Source organism: Hermetia illucens, chromosome 6 (assembly GCF_905115235.1).
Source record: "Hermetia illucens chromosome 6, iHerIll2.2.curated.20191125, whole genome shotgun sequence".
Classification (NCBI taxonomy): domain Eukaryota; kingdom Metazoa; phylum Arthropoda; class Insecta; order Diptera; family Stratiomyidae; genus Hermetia; species Hermetia illucens.
Window position 1 is genome coordinate 10,305,337 of NC_051854.1, and position 20,536 is coordinate 10,325,872.

Below are 20,536 nucleotides of genomic sequence, written 5' to 3' on the forward strand. Positions count from 1 at the left end.
AACATGAGAATGGACGCTTTCATAGCCTATGTAACGACGAAATTTAAAGCGATACCACGATAGCTTGGTTGTGGGTAAAATCCGGCTCAATAGGTTGCAATGGGTGGGTTACCTTATCCGTAAGGATGAGGATGACCCAGTCCGGAAAAGCTATAAGGATAATATCTGTGACTGACGCTATCTGAGATGATGCGATAGCGTGGGCCATGAAGCCAGACAGTTTTCAGGAATATTGAATTTGTAGACCTTGCCGCAAAACGGCAATGTCTGAAGCAGCTTTTTGGCCATTGGAGATAAACCTGCAGATGAAGTGCCTAAAGAGTAATGTTGGGGTATCAACGGTGACGAGACATCAATCTAAGCGCTTTACTATTCTCCTCCCATAGTATTGGCGGCAAATCGTACACCATTGTCGGGTTTATCACACACGCAATCTCACAAACTGCCCCAGTCGTGAACAAAGTGGAGGCAAAATTTGAGATGTGCGGTGGAAATACAAGAGACTACGCATCGATCTCAGGAAAGCTGGTGGAACTAGCTATTCGACCGTATAGTTAACATAACGTTTTGCGACTGAATGGAACCGATAGTATTCCTCCTCCGTCGTTAACACAAAATTTGCATTTTGGTTCTAATTTTGTGTGCCAAATCTAGATTTCTAAAGGACAAGTTGCAAATACGATTCATTGAAAAAATTGATAGGGCCAACCAACAGCAGTTGATGAAACCCCACTAGCAAAGCTCGAGGTCGTCATTAGCGGTTGTCCGTCCTTCAAAAACGATTGGCGACCCTAAAGATCATGATATCATGATAACGTGGATCTGCCGACAAGGACGCAGCAAGAATTCCGCGACATGGTAACCAAACGGACTAAGTAGCGTCGAAAAAAGGAGAAAATTCAACAAGAACAACTTAAGTTGAACATACGTTAGCAGCTCGATGGCTGAAATGGATTCCTCCTAGCTCTGGAGAAAACCGTGGTCGTCTTCCTGACCAAGGAAGGGCTTTCCACATTCCTCCCAATTCGGGTTGACGAAACCAGGTTCTTGTCGAAGCCGGCGGTGATAGACACAAAAATGAGCTTCTTAAAGCAGATTGGCAACACCGCAGATAATGTTGGGGCTAGAATGATTACGATTTCACCACTACACTCAACCGTATAAGATCTGGTGGATTGTATGACCAGTAACTGTAACGGCGGATTTGAACTTCTTCTAACAAAAGTGAAATAGCCTTGACTATCCATGCACTCCAGCAGGGCGAGGCCACCGGGCTTGAGTGTCTCTCTGCAGAATTGTTTCTTGTAGTTCCTGCACTCTCCACAGAGCTACTATTTTCACTCATTCATCTCCTTCTTCTTTTTCTTCAGCCTTTGTCCCGTTCACAAACGGGGTCGACTCGTCGTAATTGGTTTCGCCATTTGACTCTATCGAATGCCTGATCTGGGTTCAATCTCGAGACTTTTAACTCCCCCCCCCCCCCATTCATGAGTCCTATGTATTTGACCGTCGCAAAAATATAGCTCAAGTTATCCCTGAGTGCTCGATTATCAAAGAGCAGGCTAGTTTTCATCCTACATCCTGGTGAATTAACCACATTAACACAATTTGGATCATTTTAGAGCACTTGCTCCCGGCTCTTAATCGATTTTGAGAAAGTTTTCAACAGGGTGAAGAGAGAGTGCATCTTATAACTATTATTAGAGCGACATATGGTGGCGCAAAATGTTAAGTGTTACTACAGGTAAGATCTCTGAGAAATTGAAGGCCAAATTGTATTCTTCTCGCTGGCTTGTCCAGTGGACTCAAACACTTTGACTATCCGGATGACATCTCCTTGTTCTCCTACTGTGCCTTGGATTTTACCCAAATGGCTTTGGATTTGGAAAGGAAGGTAAGGAGAGTCGAATTGAAGATAAACACCAACAAAACCAAGGTTCTCGGCTTCACTGTCCTTTTTATATTAACGAGCAGAACATCGAGAGCATTGATCAATTTGTCTATCGTGGTATCGTTGTACCTGTTGACAGCGGTACCAATATCACTCGACGCATTGACAACGCTACATCCGTCTTCGCCGTTTTTCTAAAATCTGCAAATACGGTTACCTCAACACAAACATCTAGTTAACGTTGCCCCACGTGAGAGGACATCTCTCTGTATTTTTGTACGGAAGAAGCTCATGGAAAGCGACTCCCATTGTTACTCGAAGGTTTCAGGCATTGTTGACACCGTTCAGGTCAGGTACCACTAAACGTCTTGGTTGAAAGACGGAAGAGACAGTAGATACCAGAAAGGACAACAATTTCATTGTTGACTATGCCATGCAAGAGAATCTACATTCCCAAAATGGCCGACGAGTGGATTTCTCTAGAAATACATAGCGCAGAACAGTGGCGGATGGGGGTGTAGGCTTTTCGTGGAGACCTAAACGGAGCTCAATTACATTTCTGTGAACTGGAAGCGATGGTGCCTAGGTATGGCAGACGTGCTATGCCCCATTTAGGGGATATTGGCAACCATAAATGACACGGGAAGTATTGTTTTAGGTTATATACTGGCATGCCTTTGGGGACCCCTCCAAACCTCTCTTGAGGGTCAGTGATGTTGGAGAGTGTTTCAAACTTGTTAAGAAAAGTCTTCTAAAAAACCTAATCCTTTTTGTACCAGCATCGGTACTTATAATAGTCAGCTCTTAATTTGAGCTATCTATCTACATATATAAACTTAAACTTAGAGCGGAAAGTGGAATTTCAATTTTATTTCTTCTCCAAAAGTTTTATTCTCCAAATACCACAAATAGTTGTGGTTTCCCTACAGAGAGGAAGTGTAATGACGTCAGCTCACTGTCGGTACGTGCTAATCACAATTGCAATTGATGAGAATTCAAGACCTTACTTCAGTACTTATGTTAGACAAATAGTCTGGCCGGCAACTTATGTAGTTCCTTTAGTATTCTAAGCTTGGCGACTGGCATACAAACCAAGATTTTTTCTCAGAAATTTGATGCTATTTAACCGCGAAATGGATTTATTTACTAAGTACGAATGGGTAGTGGCTAAGGTTTTCATCAATGGAGGCTACAGTTTCAGGCCAAGCCTGTAAAATCTTGGAAGTCCAACCGTAAACTGTTGAGAGCCCAACAAGACATTATCCAATATATATATATATTGTGAATTGAACATGATGTGATTCACAGGCACGTAGAGCTGTGAATCATTCAATCTCAGATTTATTTATAAATTATAATCTAATTAACAATTCTATTCCTATTAGCACGACTTTTCCGAGAAAATGTGCAGCTATTATCCGTAGAATAGTTCAGGCTGAACTGAACTTTGCCCGTAGTATCAATCGTGATATGAACACTTCCATTAGCCAGTTTTATAATACTCCGTCACCTCTAACGTCACATATCTTTGAATGAAATTGCAATCATTGATAATTCCATCTTACCGAATTATTTTCAGAATCTTATCGTCCCATCAACCCATTTTAAAGCCAAGCATTTCACTAACGTAGCAGTCAGGTGATTACGTAATTGATAATTCCTCCAATTGTTCCGACTCAGTAACTTTATATTAAATCGTGGGACCTGCTTTCGATTAAATATGAAATCTGGTATCAATTTCGCTTCATTATTCACTATTATTACAATAAAATCGGTTCATTATCTCCCCATGTTTATCTGATTGCTTACCACATGCAATTTAGTCGGAAACGATTAAACCTGTTATCACTAAGATAGGTGTCTACAGAAATAGTTATAAAATAGCTTAGGCTCTCCACGCATGAATAGCTTTCACGGTCTTTCTTATTGCTTGAGCTAATTTACTTGGTTATATCATGGGTACTAGCCAATGAATACTAACTGCGAGTAGGAAAAACTAATTTCCAATTAAAAAGGCGTCCTAGAGAACCTGACGTGTTAAGAGTACCAAACCAATGCAAGAAGTTGAAAGCTGGCCCCACCTATAATTAGACCTTGGAATCTGCAACGATAAATTGAGCAAATCCTTTATATCAAAACTCTTTGTTCGAGATCAGCAACCTCAAATTGAGGTTTCTCCACGACAACGTTCTCTATTTGCTGTTAAATGGAAGCAGCACATAGATACTGGCCGTCGCTATGACTTAAAAAGTTCAAAATTTGGGTAACACCTGTGTCCGCGGTGAGAACAGGCTACCGTGGCCTGATACAATCTCGAACGAAAAACTTCGTCGCCTATGAGACACACGTAAAAAACGGTAACACTCTGGAGACCATTCAACATTTACAATGGTCTAAGACAAGGGGATGATATGATGCGTCCTCTTTAACCTGGCCCTGAAGAAAGTGATCCGTGATGGAGATGTCAATGCAAGGGGCGCCATCCTCTTCAACTCCACCCCACCACTGGCATACGCAGACGATATTGACATTATGAGAAGAACAATTCGAGATGTACAGTCTACCTTCATCCAGATCGAGCAGGCGGCGATATATCTCGGGCTGCATGTTAATGAAGGCAAGACGAAGTACATGGTGGCAACGTCAGCGCCAAAAACGAAAGAACCAACAACATCGAATCGCGCTGGTCAAACGGGAAGAATAAAGATAGGGGATTACAACTTTGAGATCGTTGATAAAGTCTCCTATCTAGGGTCGAAAATCACAACCGATAACAGCTATGACAACAGAGACTTTTTCAGCTTACTAAACTATTTCGCTCATAACATCTTACCATAGGGTCAAAGCTCTTACTGTACAAGACTATGATCTTGCCAGTCATTATGTATTCCTGGGAGACCTGGGTTCTTAGCAAGAAAAATTGCGAACTCTTGGTCGCGTTCGAGACAAGAATCTTCCGAAGAATTTTTTTCCGTAGCCTATATTACGACGAAATCTTTGAGCGATACCATGACCGTTTGGTTGTGGACAAAATCCGGCACAACAGGTTGCGGTGGGCGGATCACTTAATCCGTATGGATAAGGATTATCCAACCTGAAATGCCTATAAGGGCAATATCTATGGTAGAAAGAAAAGTCGGGGCAGACCCTGCCTAAGATGAAGCGATGACGTAGTTCAGGACGCCAGACAGTTTTTATGGATATCGAATCGGTAGACTTCTGCGCAAAATCGGCATGCTACAAATGTAGGCCTAGAGCGGATACTGGTTGTTGAGCCGTTGCTGATGATGAACACGTCCATTGCGAGGGAATAGAATCTATTATCCTAGTGCTCTGCGAACGAGGCAATGAAGGTGGAGTTCAGGCTCCTTGGGCATACCTGAATGGAACATTTCTACATTATCTCCTGATGCGCGATCCCGCATTTAGGAGAAAATTGCAACCATGTTATATTTAATCGGATACAATCAATCAGAGAGAGAAACAACAGATAATGCCGAATTCGAATCACAGAAGCCCTCCCCTGGGCAAAATGGTGTAAGAATTTCAGCGAAATTCCAAGCCTTTCTTGCAGAGAAAGAGAATAATTCGGATCATACGTCTTTCTTTTATTTTTCTTTGGCTTTCCATTCCTTTCGAATAGTTGCACTGAAAGACCCTTAACGGCTTATAATACAGTGCAGCATATTTCATTAGTTGTGGGTTCTTTCCTTTTCTATTTTTATTGAAATGAGTTCGCAGTCTTTGTCCTTAGACGATCTTGATGTTGTGTTATTCTTAGTTCCGTCCCTTTTTTTAAAATATCTAGAAGAACTGGGGGGAGGGGGGAACTTAGTTTACGTACAACAAAAGCAAAGTAGATATCCCTCAACCAGATACGCCGCTCTCAGAAAAGGTCAGGTAAGGTCATCTCTATTTTTCCTTTATTGTGTTTTCTTTGATATGCTGATTTAAAGGTTCGTTTATGATTTTGGTTCAGCTCCCGTCAGTTCTTCTTCAGACATTTGGAGAACCAGATGGGGATGTTTAAGCCGGTCCTTGTGGTTTGCCGTCACGCGATTCATCGAGAGATGAATGGGTTCAGTTACACCAGGTAAAGTTCTGATCGCCTTTAACTCGACAAAGGCTAGTGATGATCCTCCATGTCTGGATCAAGTCGACCAACACCTCGCAGTAGTAGCCCTGAATAACCATTAGACAACCGTCGTGTAGTGAACAAACGTGAGCAGCGTCCCAGCGCACACTCTAATACAGAGACCGCTGAACCTGGCAAGAGGTATAAATTGCATCCACCCACATGCAATGGCACAAAACAACGGAGTATATATCCCCGGTGGCAGACCAGTTGTACTGGAAAATCAACCCTCTCAGGAGGTCGGTCCTACGGATTCTGGGGAGGACAACCAGAAGATCACCACTACCGATCAAAAGCATAAACCAACTACCAAAAAAATTATCAGTAACAACAAAAGAAAAAAAACTCTGAAACTACAGGGTGCGGCAGCATAACTTCCTTTTTTATCAAAACTCAATAAAAACTGTTGCATGCATCGGAAAATATTTATTTATTTTTTATAATGTAGGTACATGTCTAAAGTTTTTATTTACATTGTTTTGAAGATCAAATCTGTTAGGTGACGTCCCCCATTCTCCATACATTGCGTAAACCGATTTCTGGCGTTTGTCATGACTCTTGTTAGCATAGCAGGTGTTATGTTGGAAATTTCTCCTTGGATGTTGGTCTTCAAATCTTGTAGGGTTCTTGGACGGTTCACATAAACACGGGATTTCAAAAAACCCCATAGAAAAAAATAACAAGGGGACAGATCGGGAGAGCGTGCCGGCCATTCCAAATCGCCTCTAATTGAGATAAGGCGCTCTGGAAAGTGTTCCCTCAAAACAGCCATCGATGCTCTTGAAGTGTGTGCTGTTGCACCGTCTTGTTGGAACCAAGTGTCCCCCAAATCCAAATTTTCTAGCCGTGGGAAAAAAAAAAATCTGTAGCATGTTTACATACCGGTCCGAATTCACTGTCACTGTAACCTCATTTTCCTCAAAAAAACAGGGACCAATAATTCCACCTGAGGAAATTGCACACCACACTGTGACTTTGGGTGAATGCAAAGGCTTTTGATGCAATTCTCGAGGGTTGGCGTCAGCCCAGTAGCGCATGTTTTGCTTGTTAACCGACCCACACAAATGAAAATGGGCTTCATCGCTAAAAAAAAAAAAGCACCCTCGGGAACGACATCAAGAAGAAGCTCACACGCGTTCATCCGAGAATTGAAGTCACGTTCTGAAAGTTCCTGCACTATCGCCATCTTATAGGGATGAAAATGAAGATCATCACGAAGAATTCTTCTCACAGAACGATCGGATAGTCCAAGGGCAGATGCGTGTTTGCGCGCAGAACGCCGTGACGATCGCAACATTGACGCTCTCACTGCTTCAATGTTTTCAGGTGATCTAACGGGCCGAGGGACTCCAGTTCTTCCTTTTGTCGCACTTGCAGTTTGTCTGAATGTAGTGACCCATGTAACAATTGATTTGCGGTCTGGGACGGGAGCCAACGGAGCTAAATTAAAGCGATTCCTAAATGCACGCTGTGTTGCAATAACCGAACATCCGCTTGAAAAGTAAACCTCAACGGCAAAGGCACGCTCCTCACTATTCCAACGCATGATGGCGACTGAACCATGTCGGGACAAAACTTTACAGTATCCCCTCTTGAACGAGACTACTAGCGCTCCGCTATGACATCAACTAACTGAGTGGCGCGCATTTTAAAAAAGGAAGTTATGCTGCCGAACTGCCCGAAAAGTTCAACAAGTTAAAGAAGCTTACATTACAGCTTAGTTCACAGAGAGTAAAGCAGGGAAACAAAATCCCCCAGGAAATAACTCAGGCTAGTTAGCTCCCAGCGAAGTGTCGCAGCCCTAGTGTAAATGAACCAAACGCATACCCACATAGATGAAGAAGAATTGGCCAGAAAAACTGACTGGATCTTACAAACAAGGAGAGCGTCTAAGAAAAGAAAAGCAGACTCGTCACCGTAAATCATTAGGTGGTCTAGCGAAGAGCGATTAAGGGAAAAATCTAACGAAATTGAAAGTGAAGCTTCCTCCGCCGATTAATATTAGCGGAAAGTTAAAAGCATCCTATCGGCAGCCATGATAAGGAGTACTCAATAGTTGATCTAAACAATAATGTTTGGAAAGTACATACTGTAAACCCAGAGCCCTTCCGAAAAAGCTACACATGAAAAAAATTCAATGGTACACGTATGAAGCCAAAAACAACAGGCCTGGGGGACTCCTTCCAAATTGCCAAAAATACGACATTGAAGAAGACCTAAAGGAAAAGGGTTTTCAGATCCTAGATGCTGTGAATATATTGAAAAAAGAACAAAATTTCAAAGAAAATGGAGAATCAATAATCAGTACGCGAGGACTCCCACTGTTCATGTGTACGTTCATCACTAGTGAAGACCCAAACAAAATTCACAACTAAAAACTCAATATAAACGTCAAAATACAAGCACTGAGAAAAGTCAGTGACCTAATACCCCAGTACAAAAGTTGCCATAGTGTCAACCATACTCACAAGTATTGTAATGGAAATCCAAGCTTCAAAATGTCCCCCGGCAAAATTTGTAAATTGTAAGGGCCATCACCGGGCCAATCACAGAGGCTGTAAAGTAGCAAATGAATTACAAAGATCTTTGGAAAACGGCATGACAGAATCATTCGAAAAGAACTGTCCACTCGGTAAGCCAAAAAAGTTAAAGCGCGCAACGCGGATTAGCCAAAAGAGAGAAGAACCAGAAGGATCGTCCTTAACTGGGATCTGAAGTATGATTCAGCTGTTAGCTGTATTGGTATGAAAAGACTCAGCCGGCTCTGAAAAAGGACACAAGGTCGACTAAACGACCACTTCAAAGAGGGAGTGCATTCTTGTTAGGTAGCAGCTGGGTAACCTTCGTTTACAGAACGAGCAGTGCACATATCGGAATGAGGAAACGGCAAACTATCTGTTTGAAATGTATCTTTCCAGGAGACAATAAATGTCCTGGATCTACATATTCGGAAGATCTACCGAGTATGTTTGGTATCCAATTACTAGGCATGATGTGAATGTAATATTTATTCGTGAACAGAGAGAATCCTGCGTCTGATGAGTTGCCTCTGCCCTGGACGAAACCGTCAGTCAACCTTTTGTTTTTTAAAAAGACTTGGGTATTTAACTCAAAACGAGGGGTTCGTAGACCACAAGAGAGGAAGTAAGTTGCTTCCCAAGTGGTGCGGTTCGTCATCAAGTGGATGCAGACTCAGGACTTCATGCATCCTCAACAAAAGAGAGAATCCACCTAGTCCAGTCTAGTTTTCTTTATTCTCTTCTGAGGTATATATCTTTTCTTACGTGCCAGGTTTAGTGCCGTAAGCATGCCTACCAGGAAGCTAAATTTACGGAAACAACACTCTACGAGTTTACGGTAAACATTGAGAAAGCGATATACGAAAAGGAAATTAATGGATAGCAAAAGTATCTTTAACTACTCCTCGTTACCGAGTGATTTGTGGTGCGGCAAGGCAGCATTGAGTGGGTCCGCTGTACATCAGTTGAATTTTTTATATGCTGAAGTGGAAAAAGATCCGCATATTGGTCGTATTAAAAGCTGACAACAAAAAACGTTTCTTCCTCTTTCGTTATGGTTCCTGGTAATAGACATATTTCTGTGACTTCCGGAGGACACAAAGGTGCTCAGCCATTTGCAAACTATCGAGTCGTAATAATTAGTGTTAGATTTGTAGGCACGTTATGAACGCTAGAAAGACTAGACTAGTTATGTTTACAAAGGAACATTAAATGGGGCGCTACATATTACTCACCTTATCAGTGGAGGAGTTCAGTTTACAGAAACCATCAGGTATTTCGGATCATATCTTAAGTTCCAGTCAATGTGGAAGCATCACATTCAGGAACAATGAAGAAGAAGGCTGTCGAGCGGTGAGAATTAAGCCATCCGTGGTAATCGAAGCTATTTTGCATCTACCCCCATTTACGTCTAGGTGAAGCAGAAAGCAGCTAACGACCCATTTTCGCGTGAAAAAGCGACAAATCGTGCGGTCATGTATCCATCCGGAAATTTCTGAGCAAACACCAGATTGCTCTGATGCTTGTCGATCTTGGAGTTTTTAAGTCTAGGCATCATTCTTTTAGTGGAAACTTGGGTATTACCAACAAAGTTATAGTCGAATTAGGTGATACATGGAAACATACGCCAAATTGCTGTACCTCAACATATTATAAAATCGACAGGGTGATGACCGAGTTGGTTGAGCCTCCGCCTCATTATCTATGTTTGTCACGGTTCTTTGGGTTCGCTTTGTCACTTGTCGCGCTACTATAGGCTTATCGCCTCCACAGAGTTAAATGTGATGATAATGAAGATGAACTACAGTCTCAATAAAAGCGAGATGCTACGAAATATCAATAAGAAGAAAGAGACTGAATGGAACCTAATTAGGCTTCATTGGTCCGGTTGGCTTAGTATAGAGCGCGCAACTTCCGAAAAGGAATGTCGTGGTTCAAATCTCACTGATGACAGCGAAATCTATATTGTATTCGCATATCAATTGACTCGCTGAATACCTCATCTCAATATGATAGTCACGACCGCCGTCCGAGCACTAAAGTTAAGCGTTGTTGAGAGTGGTTAGTATTTAGATGGAGTACCATATGAATTATATAAGTATTTTTCGACAAAGTACTCGTCAGAACGAAGCTGCTGATTTAAACAGAATTTGAGTTCAATCTTTATATAAAAATGTATATAACTTTTAGTACCTTTCCCACCAGACACCACTTTCCAATACGTGAAGCTTGCGTCATCCACAATTATTTTAGCCCCATGCATGCTTTTCATAATTCCTGATAGTCACGCCATATATTTTACCTAAATTTTATTCAATATGAAGCAATGAATCGATACCTATCGCAAGTTATCTTTTTTCGGGAACTAGAATAATAGCTCATTCAAAACCCATGACAAATATATTTTAATTTTTTGGGGTTACAGATGCCAAAGCAAATTAACTATAATGTATATTATATCTACCTGCCATGCACGATAATATACGAGGGGCGCCAACAATCATTTATTATCTCAAATAATATTTGAAAGATATGCAAATCTGATAAGCAAGCCATTAGGGTTAGATATTTTTTGGGGCTTAAAAAACTGGATGCTCTCAATAGGAGAACTAAGTTAATCATAAGAATCTATAAAATTCTGTGAAATATGTAGCATATTCATAAGAAGATCCCAATTTTCTTTTGAAGGACTAGTAAAAGCAAATACTCTACCATATCTTCGCCAGGTAAATTTTAACCGTCAACATATTTTCGAATTTCAATTTTTTGTGTTTTGGTCACGTTTCTAAATGGCTCCTTGAGAATGAGGGATGGGATCAAATTCTTTGACGTCTTCCACTTAACCTTTGATTATCATTTTGCCTAAATATCATCCATCGGATTATGTAATCCAGGTAGATTTAATGAGGGTCGTATCATACTGACATTAGAAGTATCTTTTCTATAATTTGGGTCTTAATTACATACGATATATTTAGGTATGAAATTTCCGCCTATAGAAGTTTAGCACGTGGTCTCCGGCTAAATCATAACGGCCCTAGCCTTGAAAATCTAAAAATTCACACATGATATGTAATCGTATGCTTTAGTCCATTCAGAGGCATCTAAAATTTCTGCTAAATCATTTCCAGCAGATACTTTTTCATAGTTCATATACTATTATATACGTAATAATTATGCGTGGGGAGGGGAACTGTATCTTTATCAGTGGAAGCATGACATAAACGCGTATATTTTCTGGCTAGAGTGTTATCACCTCTTGGTAAGATTTTTATGGAAACACACCCATACTAAAGCAATTGAGGATCCATTATCAGTTCCGCTGATAAGCCCATACCTTTGTTTTTGAGGATGATTTGGCCGAAAATTTATAATAAATGTATATAGTACTTGGGTTTCGAGTGGAATATATTCCCATTGTATTATCATTTGTTTATTCAAAGCAATTCGTATATTTTTTACCTGAATTAATTTGCTGTTACCAGCGTGATCTGGATTAAATGGAGACGTATTAAGTGCAATTATTTCATTTTAATTGAAATTCTCCCTGATCTGTGGTTTCATAAGTTAGAAGTGGCAACTGCGGGTGAATCGGAGGTGGAATTTAGGATGAACATATTTTAATGGTGGTCAAAGGGTAGTATAGGTCCCAGGGCGAAACGTGGATTGGTACCCACGATGGAACATAAAACCTGGGAAACGCCTGCTAAACCAACACCAATAGCCCCTCTGTCCACCTCGACGTGGTGACCGCTGGGAGCTCTTTCTTAACGAAAAGCTTAGATGGAGAAGGATGAAGACAAATTTCCCGCGCCTAAGAACGGAACAAATTGTACCAACTGGTCCTCCAGGTTGGGGTTTGGATAGGGCTGACAGCCCTACATGAAAAACCAATTTTACAAAGCCAAAGAAGGAGCCTCGGACAGGATGGACTTTACAATGACGAACCCGGCAACGACAACGGAATAACGATTTGCGCATTTTCTCATGGAACGTGCGCTCTCTGTACAGAGATGGAACTGCCAAGAAGCTAGCCGGTACCTTGTCCCAATATAGGGCTCATTTAACCGCCTTGCAGGAAATGCGTTGGACAGGGACCGGTTTCCTGGAGAAGAGTTTCTACATAATAGGTTACTTAGTGAGCCAAAAATGAAACCTGGTGTTATCGGCATTGAAAATATAAGCGAACGACGCACTTACGAGACAAATTTAGAAAAATAAGCCTCGTAAACGCCGTTACAGAAGAGACTCCAGAGTCGGAGAAGGATATCTTCTACGAGGCAGCTGAGTAGACCCTCGAAGCCTGCCCCAAGAATGATATCAAAATCACGGAGCCCGTATTCAGACGATACGTTGGCTCCCTAAGTTTACATAGGGATGCCAACGGACTGCGGATTATTCAGTTAGCAGTGTCACACGAAATGGTTGTTGAAAGTATCTGGCTTGCGCGGAAAGCGGTCCACAAACATACGTGGGCCAATCCACACGGAACCACTTTCATTCAAATTGACTACTTGTTGAACGCCACCACCTCTTAGCTTTGATGAATGTCAGAACATATTTATTTATTTATTTAATTTGACGAACAACAAGCAGAGTAAATTCCAATTAATTATTGTCCTCAGGAGGAGGAGAAAGCGAAAAATTTATCATACCTTTAAAACTACTTAAAGTAGAGAAGTTAAAAGGGGCAAGCTGTTCTGCGTTGTAATTTCGGCAAAGCGCTCTGCGAAGAGCACGTTCAAAATGTCTGCGCTACGTGTGTTATAGATCCAGATAGGATCTACGCTGTTATGGGAAGGGAAGGTTCAGAAAACAGAGGCGGGAGGGGTAGTCCACACGAGGGAGCTTTTCTTAAAGAAGAGGAAACAGGTGAATTTACGTTGCATATTTTCAAGGGCAAGACAATCATAGTTATGGGAGGGTGACCAGATCACGGAGCAATACTCGAGGGTATTCCTCACCAGGAAATTGAAAAGAGCTAAGGAGGGTTGGATGGAATCAAAATCAGAGGAGGAACGAAGTATAAAACCTGACAATTTGGCTGCTCGATTGATGACATCGAGGCAATGGGTGTCAAACCGGAGCTTATTGTCGAAAGTGACTCCCAGGTTTTGAGTGGATTTTAAGCAGAATAAGGAATGGCCGTTAACAGAGTAGGAGAAAGAAGTGGATGAGGATTTTAGGGAACAGCATATAGAGTGACACTTTCTGAGGTTTAGCGTTAAACCATTAATCGAGCACCAACGAACCAGAGTGTCCAGGTTAGATTGAAGGGAAACACAGCCCATAGGCGACGATATAGCTGAAAACAGCTTAAGCTCGTCGGCACAAACAGGGACAAGTAAGGAGGGGAGAAAGGTCGTCAATAAAAAAAAAAATAACAAAGCACCCAAAATAGATCCCTGTAGGACGCCAGAAGAGGGGGAGAAGGTGCGGGAAGTACAGCCGTCAAAAGAGACGCGCCAGGATCGGTTGGAAAGGTAGGTCAGTGTAAATGGTATGCACTTCTTGCCGTGAATTTAGACATTTGGCGACAAACTTGGTAAAGTCAAGCAGGTTGGAGGCAGTGGACCTACATTTAATGAAGCCATGTTGCTCTTTCACTATGTGTTGTCCAAAGTGGGCGGACAACCAGTCGCTAAAATATTTTTCCAGGATTTTGGAACAGGAGGAGAGGAGGGAAATGGGACGGTAATTCTCGGCAATTGTACGGTCGCCACTTTTGTGAATGAGCTGAGTTACAATATTGAAAAGTGAGGGTTGCAAGAGGTACTGTCACCAGTAAAGAGAATTTGTATTTCTGGTCGCGGTTTAGGGACAATGAACCGAAAGTCGTATCCACTGAACACTTGATCAATGGCGCCAGACGCTTATACGAAAATCTCGCGATACTGACTACCACCTAACTTATTTAACAAATTGAGGAATCCCGATCAGGGCTAGTTAATAATAACCTCTCATATATGCAGCCATTAATTTTCTACAGAATTCCCTGCAGTTTACAGATGTTGTTAGACGAACCCGTTCGATTGCTAGCTTCCAAGCTAAAAGAGCTAGATTTTACGAAAAGATTCGCCATTTTCGGCTCGATCCTGAGCAGTTAGCAGGACGGAAACTTGAAGAAGCATCTCCAAATGAAGCATTTTACATGCTCTCACTGCTTTCTTCTTCAGACTGCAAAATCTGTGTCTCTTAGCCTGAAAACCCTCTTTATAGGTCCTCTGCTAGGGAGTATGCTGCAATTATAAACAAAGAATGCTGGTTGAATACGAAACGAATTTCCCACTGTGGCTATGGACAACTAATACATATGAGTTATAATGCTCAACACGCCAGATTCCAGCCTAATTCATCAGTTTCCTAGATACTTCACCGCGTTGACATTGTGACCAAATCTGATATAGTAACTCTGAAAGATACCGTGCTCAAGAGATCTTAAAAGGTTTTTTAAACATTAATTCCATTAACTGTGTCCGCATAGCTGAGTGGTTAGAGCACAAGGCTGTCATACGGAAGGTCACGGTTCAAATCTCACTGGTGCCAGGGGTATTTGTATCGTGATTTGACGTTGGATACCAGTCAACTCAGCTGTGAATGAGTACCTGAGTGGAATCAGGGTAATAATCTCGGGCGAGCGTAATGCTGATCACATTGCCTCCTACAGTGTTTTGTAGCGAACCGTTACGGTCTTGAATGAAGTGCTCTAACACATTTCAAGGCCCTGATCCAATATGGATTGTTACGCCAACGATTATTATTATTAAACATTAATTCGTTGGAACTGACCCCATCACCTCTAATAATATACCAACCATTACACGCAAGGGTAAAAGAGCAGAGGAGGAAGGAGAGGAGGAACTCCAGACATCCCGGTTTTGCGCCGAGGTCCACCAATTCGATATCCCTAAAAGCTGTATACCGTCCTAACCTACGCCATCGCTCCATCTCAGGCAGGGTCTGCCTCGTCTTCTTTTCCTACCATAAATATTGACCAGTGCGGTTTGATGTTGTTAGTTGGTTGGTTTTTTTGTGCTGACGTTGCCACCATATATTTTGTTGGTGTTCGCTGTAGCTAATCCGCAGGTGTCATCTTTACTACTATGTACACAGTTCTTATCAACCCATCTAGTTACGGCATTCCACCTTGAACTGAGATCAAAGTCATGGATGTATGAAACTTATGATTGACTGACACCAAAACTACCAGAGGGTATGCAGAAAGAAAAGCTTGCTTTCGGGTTTCGCGAAAACGGTGGTCAGTGATGGATGCTAGAAGCGGAGCAGAATGTTAGTTGACATTACGTTTCGTGAGCAGAGTGACTCGATGAGGTCCCCTCTTCCCGTCACTAACTCATTTGTGTGCAATTGAAAACTAGCACAAATCTTATTTTGGTACAAGTTGAGTTTTCAATGCTACTCCCGAAGTAGTTGGTGAAGTTATGGAAACGACGCTGCCCCTCCCCCCCTCGCTCTAAAAAACTGTAACACGCTAAAAGGGCGCGAGGAATTTAGTGGAGCTAAAAAGGGGCTTTCCTCTCTCTTTGTATATCTTTCCTATTGAAGTGAATTCCAAGTGTTGCATGTACGAAACTCACGATTAACGGACACAGGAACTACCAGAGAGTATACGGAAAGGAAGGCTTGCTTTCGGGTTTCGCAAAAAACGGCGGTCAGTGATCAGTAGAAGTTAAGCGTTCATCTCAGGGTAACTAATGGGACTATCTATAGGCAAAACCAATTTTGTTTAGGGATTGAGGAGTCCTAAGTACGTACCCAGTAAGTGTCGGATCGGACCAAGTGGAGAACAACTTGCCCCCACTCTTTATGGTCCACGGACTCCTCTTTTTGGATTTAATCCACAAAGTTAAAAAATTAAAAGAGGCACGAAGACGGCTTCGTACCAGGGCAGGGGCAACTCATCCGACACTGGCTATATAACCAATATACCACCTGCGAGCCGGTTCGATCACGCTGCTCTCAGGGCAGAGATAAGGCAACATCTAATGGGTTGTCTCTGCCCTGGTACGAAACCGTAGCCGCCTTCGCCCCTCTTCTAGTTATAGACAAAGTGTTAGTTAACATTACGTTTCGCGATGAGGTTTCCTCGCCTCGTCATTAACGCAGAACTAGCACATGTCTTATTTCGGCAAAAGGTGACTTTTCCATCTTACTCCCACAGTAGGTGGTGAGGTTATGGAAAGGAAAGTTTTTCTTTTTCAGCCCCCATGAAAACCTATGATAGTCATCCCCTCAGAATAAGTCAAGACAGCTCGAACTAGGATATTTTCTAATGATCATGGTACAGTTTGAATTTTCAATTCTACTCACGGAGGATAGTGAATGAGAAGGACATGCACAAGGAAAAGAAACGAAGGAAAGGAAAAGAAAAGTCGAACTGTCATTGGGAAATCAATCTTTACCATGATAATATCAATATACCCTCCCTCCTCGCTTTAGCTTTTCTAAGGGGGAGACCCTTCGCGATTTTTGAACGGAGTTGGAGAAAAAGGACCTTCCGTTTTTCCTTCCATAGCACCCCTTCCCTGTCTCGAGTGGGGCTTAAACGTTCACCTTGCCGCCAGTGCCCAGCACTGGTGAAAAGTAAGTTAAGGTTACTAGAAGAATACTTAACACCAGGTGCAAGGCTAAAATACTTGGAAGTAGGGAACATATGAAAATTCCTGTCACTTGTAGGTTTGATCCACATACTACAGTTAATAGGTATGCTTAAAGGGATGCAGTCGTTCTTCTAGGCCGCGCTGTAACTTTCTTTGACAGTATTTTTCTTAAACCTTAACATTACGACAAATTGACGGCGCAATTGTTGAGGGGATAAAGTGTCAGCCTCTCAATCTTGCTTCTGGGTTCGTCACGGGTGTCTGTGTTCATGTTGTGTTTGTCCTCCTGGCGTGAGCTTATCACTTGCAAAGCGTTGATAGTGAAACTGAAGCACAGTCTAACTGTGTGAATGTCCTATACTCCAGTTACATTATGACAAAAAAAGCCATCTTGAGGCACGATTGCCTTTTCAGCGGGGCCGCCGGAGTACGCCAAAGGTGTTAAAGAGAAGGTGGCCTACCGCTTCCTTCCCTATGCCCTCCTCACCGCCGCCAACACAGGGGGTGAGGTTGAAAATTCACCCATTCATCTTCATCCAGTGGAGCACATAACATTTCATTTTCTAATGCAACTCAAAAAAGTTCCATTTTATGAAGCTCCTACGCTACGTTATCAGCATTTACACAATCGTCTACGCAAAAATAGCACACTTGCGGCAATTAAATTAATTAAACAAACAAATGAAATTATCAAAAACATTCTGTTCTACTTACTTATCTAATCGATCGCCCAGCGATTCAGACCGATCAACACGCAGGGGTTGAAAAAGATCGGCAATATCTAAGGTTTTCGAATAACCACGCTTGAAAATCGGCACTGTCCATGCAAATAACAATTCCGACAAAAAGTTGGCTTCATCTTTTGGATTGGGGGGTAGCGTCCGTTGTATAGCTTCCATTATTACCGGGAACTTTTAAAATCGATACACCTTTACGAAAAATCCCGCACTAAACACTCACTTGAAGACTTGGAATTTGGTTCCACTTTTCACTTGAATTGCGTTGATCACTTCTTTAACCACAAATGCAACCTTCCTGGAGCCACCATAGTCAAACTTCTCGACTGGCTGAGATTTGACGTGCAAATGAATTAGATATCTCCAACCACCGTAGCCATTATCACCACGGATCGCTCTTATCAACTTTATTAAATTATGTGTAACTACTTCAGTTTGGAAGATAAGCTCCTCCACGACTCTTCTAATCTTCCGGCTATTGTCATATACTGGTCTTCTCCGAACGGACCAACTAAACACAAACTTTCGCAAATAGACGTTGGAATCATATATCTTTCATGTGCGGCGTGCTGCATTCAGATAAAAATCATGACGACTAAGCTAATCTGGATATTTCAAAGAAAAATCACAAAGTCATTTAGGTTGTGTGCCCAAATCTGGGGATGATGGAGATGATTACGCTGGAGCCAAGGTGATCTGGAAGAAAATGAGAAGAAAGATTGCGTTTAAGGTAGTTGTAACGTTTAAACCAGGTATGACGAATTAAAAGATGGTTTTCCCAAAGAAAAGTAAATAAGTAAACAAGAAAACTATTTACGGAAGAGTGCCCCAGTGCATCCAAGTCGCTTTGCTCGCAAGCTCCACCGGAGCTTAAGACAATGCATTTACATATTTGATTGTACGTACTCAGTATCACATCGCGTGCAAGATAACCTCGCTTACCTTGAATTGACTGTGGAACTTTCAAGACAATATCACCATTATCATGTTTACCAAGCGGAGAACTCATGGAAAGTTAAAAGTCATCCAAGTCTGCCGGGGCAATTAACATACCCAAGCTTCCATAGGAGTACAAAGTTCTCCCATTGTTCGTTGCCTATTTCATCCGTGCACCGGCAATGGATTACCATAGCCGTATCATATTAGAATAGATTTCCAAGAATCTTTGATGATTCTTGAGAATCTGATAAGCCCACGGTCCCGTCTACCACAGGGCTCAATTGGGGTCTGAGAAAAGCCCTGAGATTTCCAAACTCTTAAGTGTCATTTCTATCCAAATTAACACTTCTTTGAAACCATTTAGTAGAACGCAAATAGTCGTTAAGCGGAGAATGCATTTCCATAATGTCTTCTATCAAAATATCTAACATCTATAAATCATACTTAATGAAATGCATAACGGATTCCTAGAACTTTCTTGGTCCGCAGCCACCATGTTACGAGACTTGGCAATCAACGAAAGTAGACCCGGTCTTTTGTCCGCAAGATGAAAGGAAAGTCATCGCTAATATATTCAAAACCTCCCACATTATAAATGAAGCGTAATGGCCATTATGATATCGCATCGCTTTACTAATGATATTCCGGTTAAATACCTTCAAATTGCTGTCGATTGAATGTTTAAATGTTCGTTGGTGCAACGTATTAACATTACGATCGCGCCGGCCGGCGATACTCAGATCTTCCACTTGGGAGTGTAATTCATATTCATCTAACCTTTTGAATGATAGAAAGGCATTCTCTGCTCAATCGAAGTCAATAGGAGAGGTTAGATGAATGCTACATTGTTTTTGAGCCCAATGGAAAAGGTACAAGGTGTATACAAAGAAACAATTGATTAGGACATGCAACAATGCATTTGTTGCATAACATTAAGGTGATCTTACATTTCATCCAATGTTAAGGCATAATTCGAGTCGGAGCTGCAAAAATACATAATCTGGTTCCGTCCTTCATACCTCTTCTGCTTCTGGTTCCTCAACCTCCCCATTTTTCCTTGGGGGACGGAGTTGTTCAAAAGGACACTGGTTCACATGTGACCAATATATGTACTACTCATCTCCCTTTTCCCCAAAACTAGTGCAGATGTAAAGCTGTAGAGAAAATCTAGCTTTCATTAATGTCGACCATCCCCTGCGATTACCTATTCGGCCAAAGTAGAGGGAAACCTGAAACGGTATATCTTCTTAGAAACCATAGGCGAGACAGACTTGATTCCGCCGTCCAGTTGATAGCAGAGCGCACCAATTGAAGAGTAACTACCTCTCACTTTTCTCATCCATGGGCCCTTGGTTCCAAAGATTTTTGCGGGCAACTAAGCAGGCAGTCTCTCCCCCAATTGATTCGGTGTGCCATCAAGTGGATGGCGGAGTCAGGGCTCTCTCAATTCCAGGCTTTTGGCCAGAAATACTAGGCGGTTTTTCCCCCCCGGGAATGATTCAAGGGAGTGAACTACGTCTGCTAACCACTTGGGTAACGCCACTCCCAGGGCAGAGGCAGCTTCTGATGAGCTGCCTCTTGTCCTGGATGAAATCAAAGTCATCTGTAAAAACCAGAAAACCTCAACCTAAACTGATATGCAACTGGTGCTGATAGTGAGAGCGGAGGGAGGAAAGAATTAAATGTCCGAGCCA

The 20,536-nt window shown here is 42.0% G+C and overlaps 1 protein-coding gene across 2 annotated transcripts in view; it reads right to left on the reverse strand.

Annotated features, from left to right (window-relative positions):
• Nucleotides 1–20,536, reverse strand: part of LOC119658567 (multidrug resistance-associated protein 4-like) — a 95,161-nt gene that overhangs the window by 15,888 nt on the left and 58,737 nt on the right. For both annotated transcript variants that reach the window (XM_038066012.1, XM_038066011.1), the window contains one exon: nucleotides 17,881–18,599. In XM_038066012.1, the coding sequence (XP_037921940.1) occupies nucleotides 17,881–18,065 (185 nt within the window). In that variant the 5' untranslated portion in view covers nucleotides 18,066–18,599. The remainder of the gene's footprint in view (nucleotides 1–17,880; nucleotides 18,600–20,536) is intronic.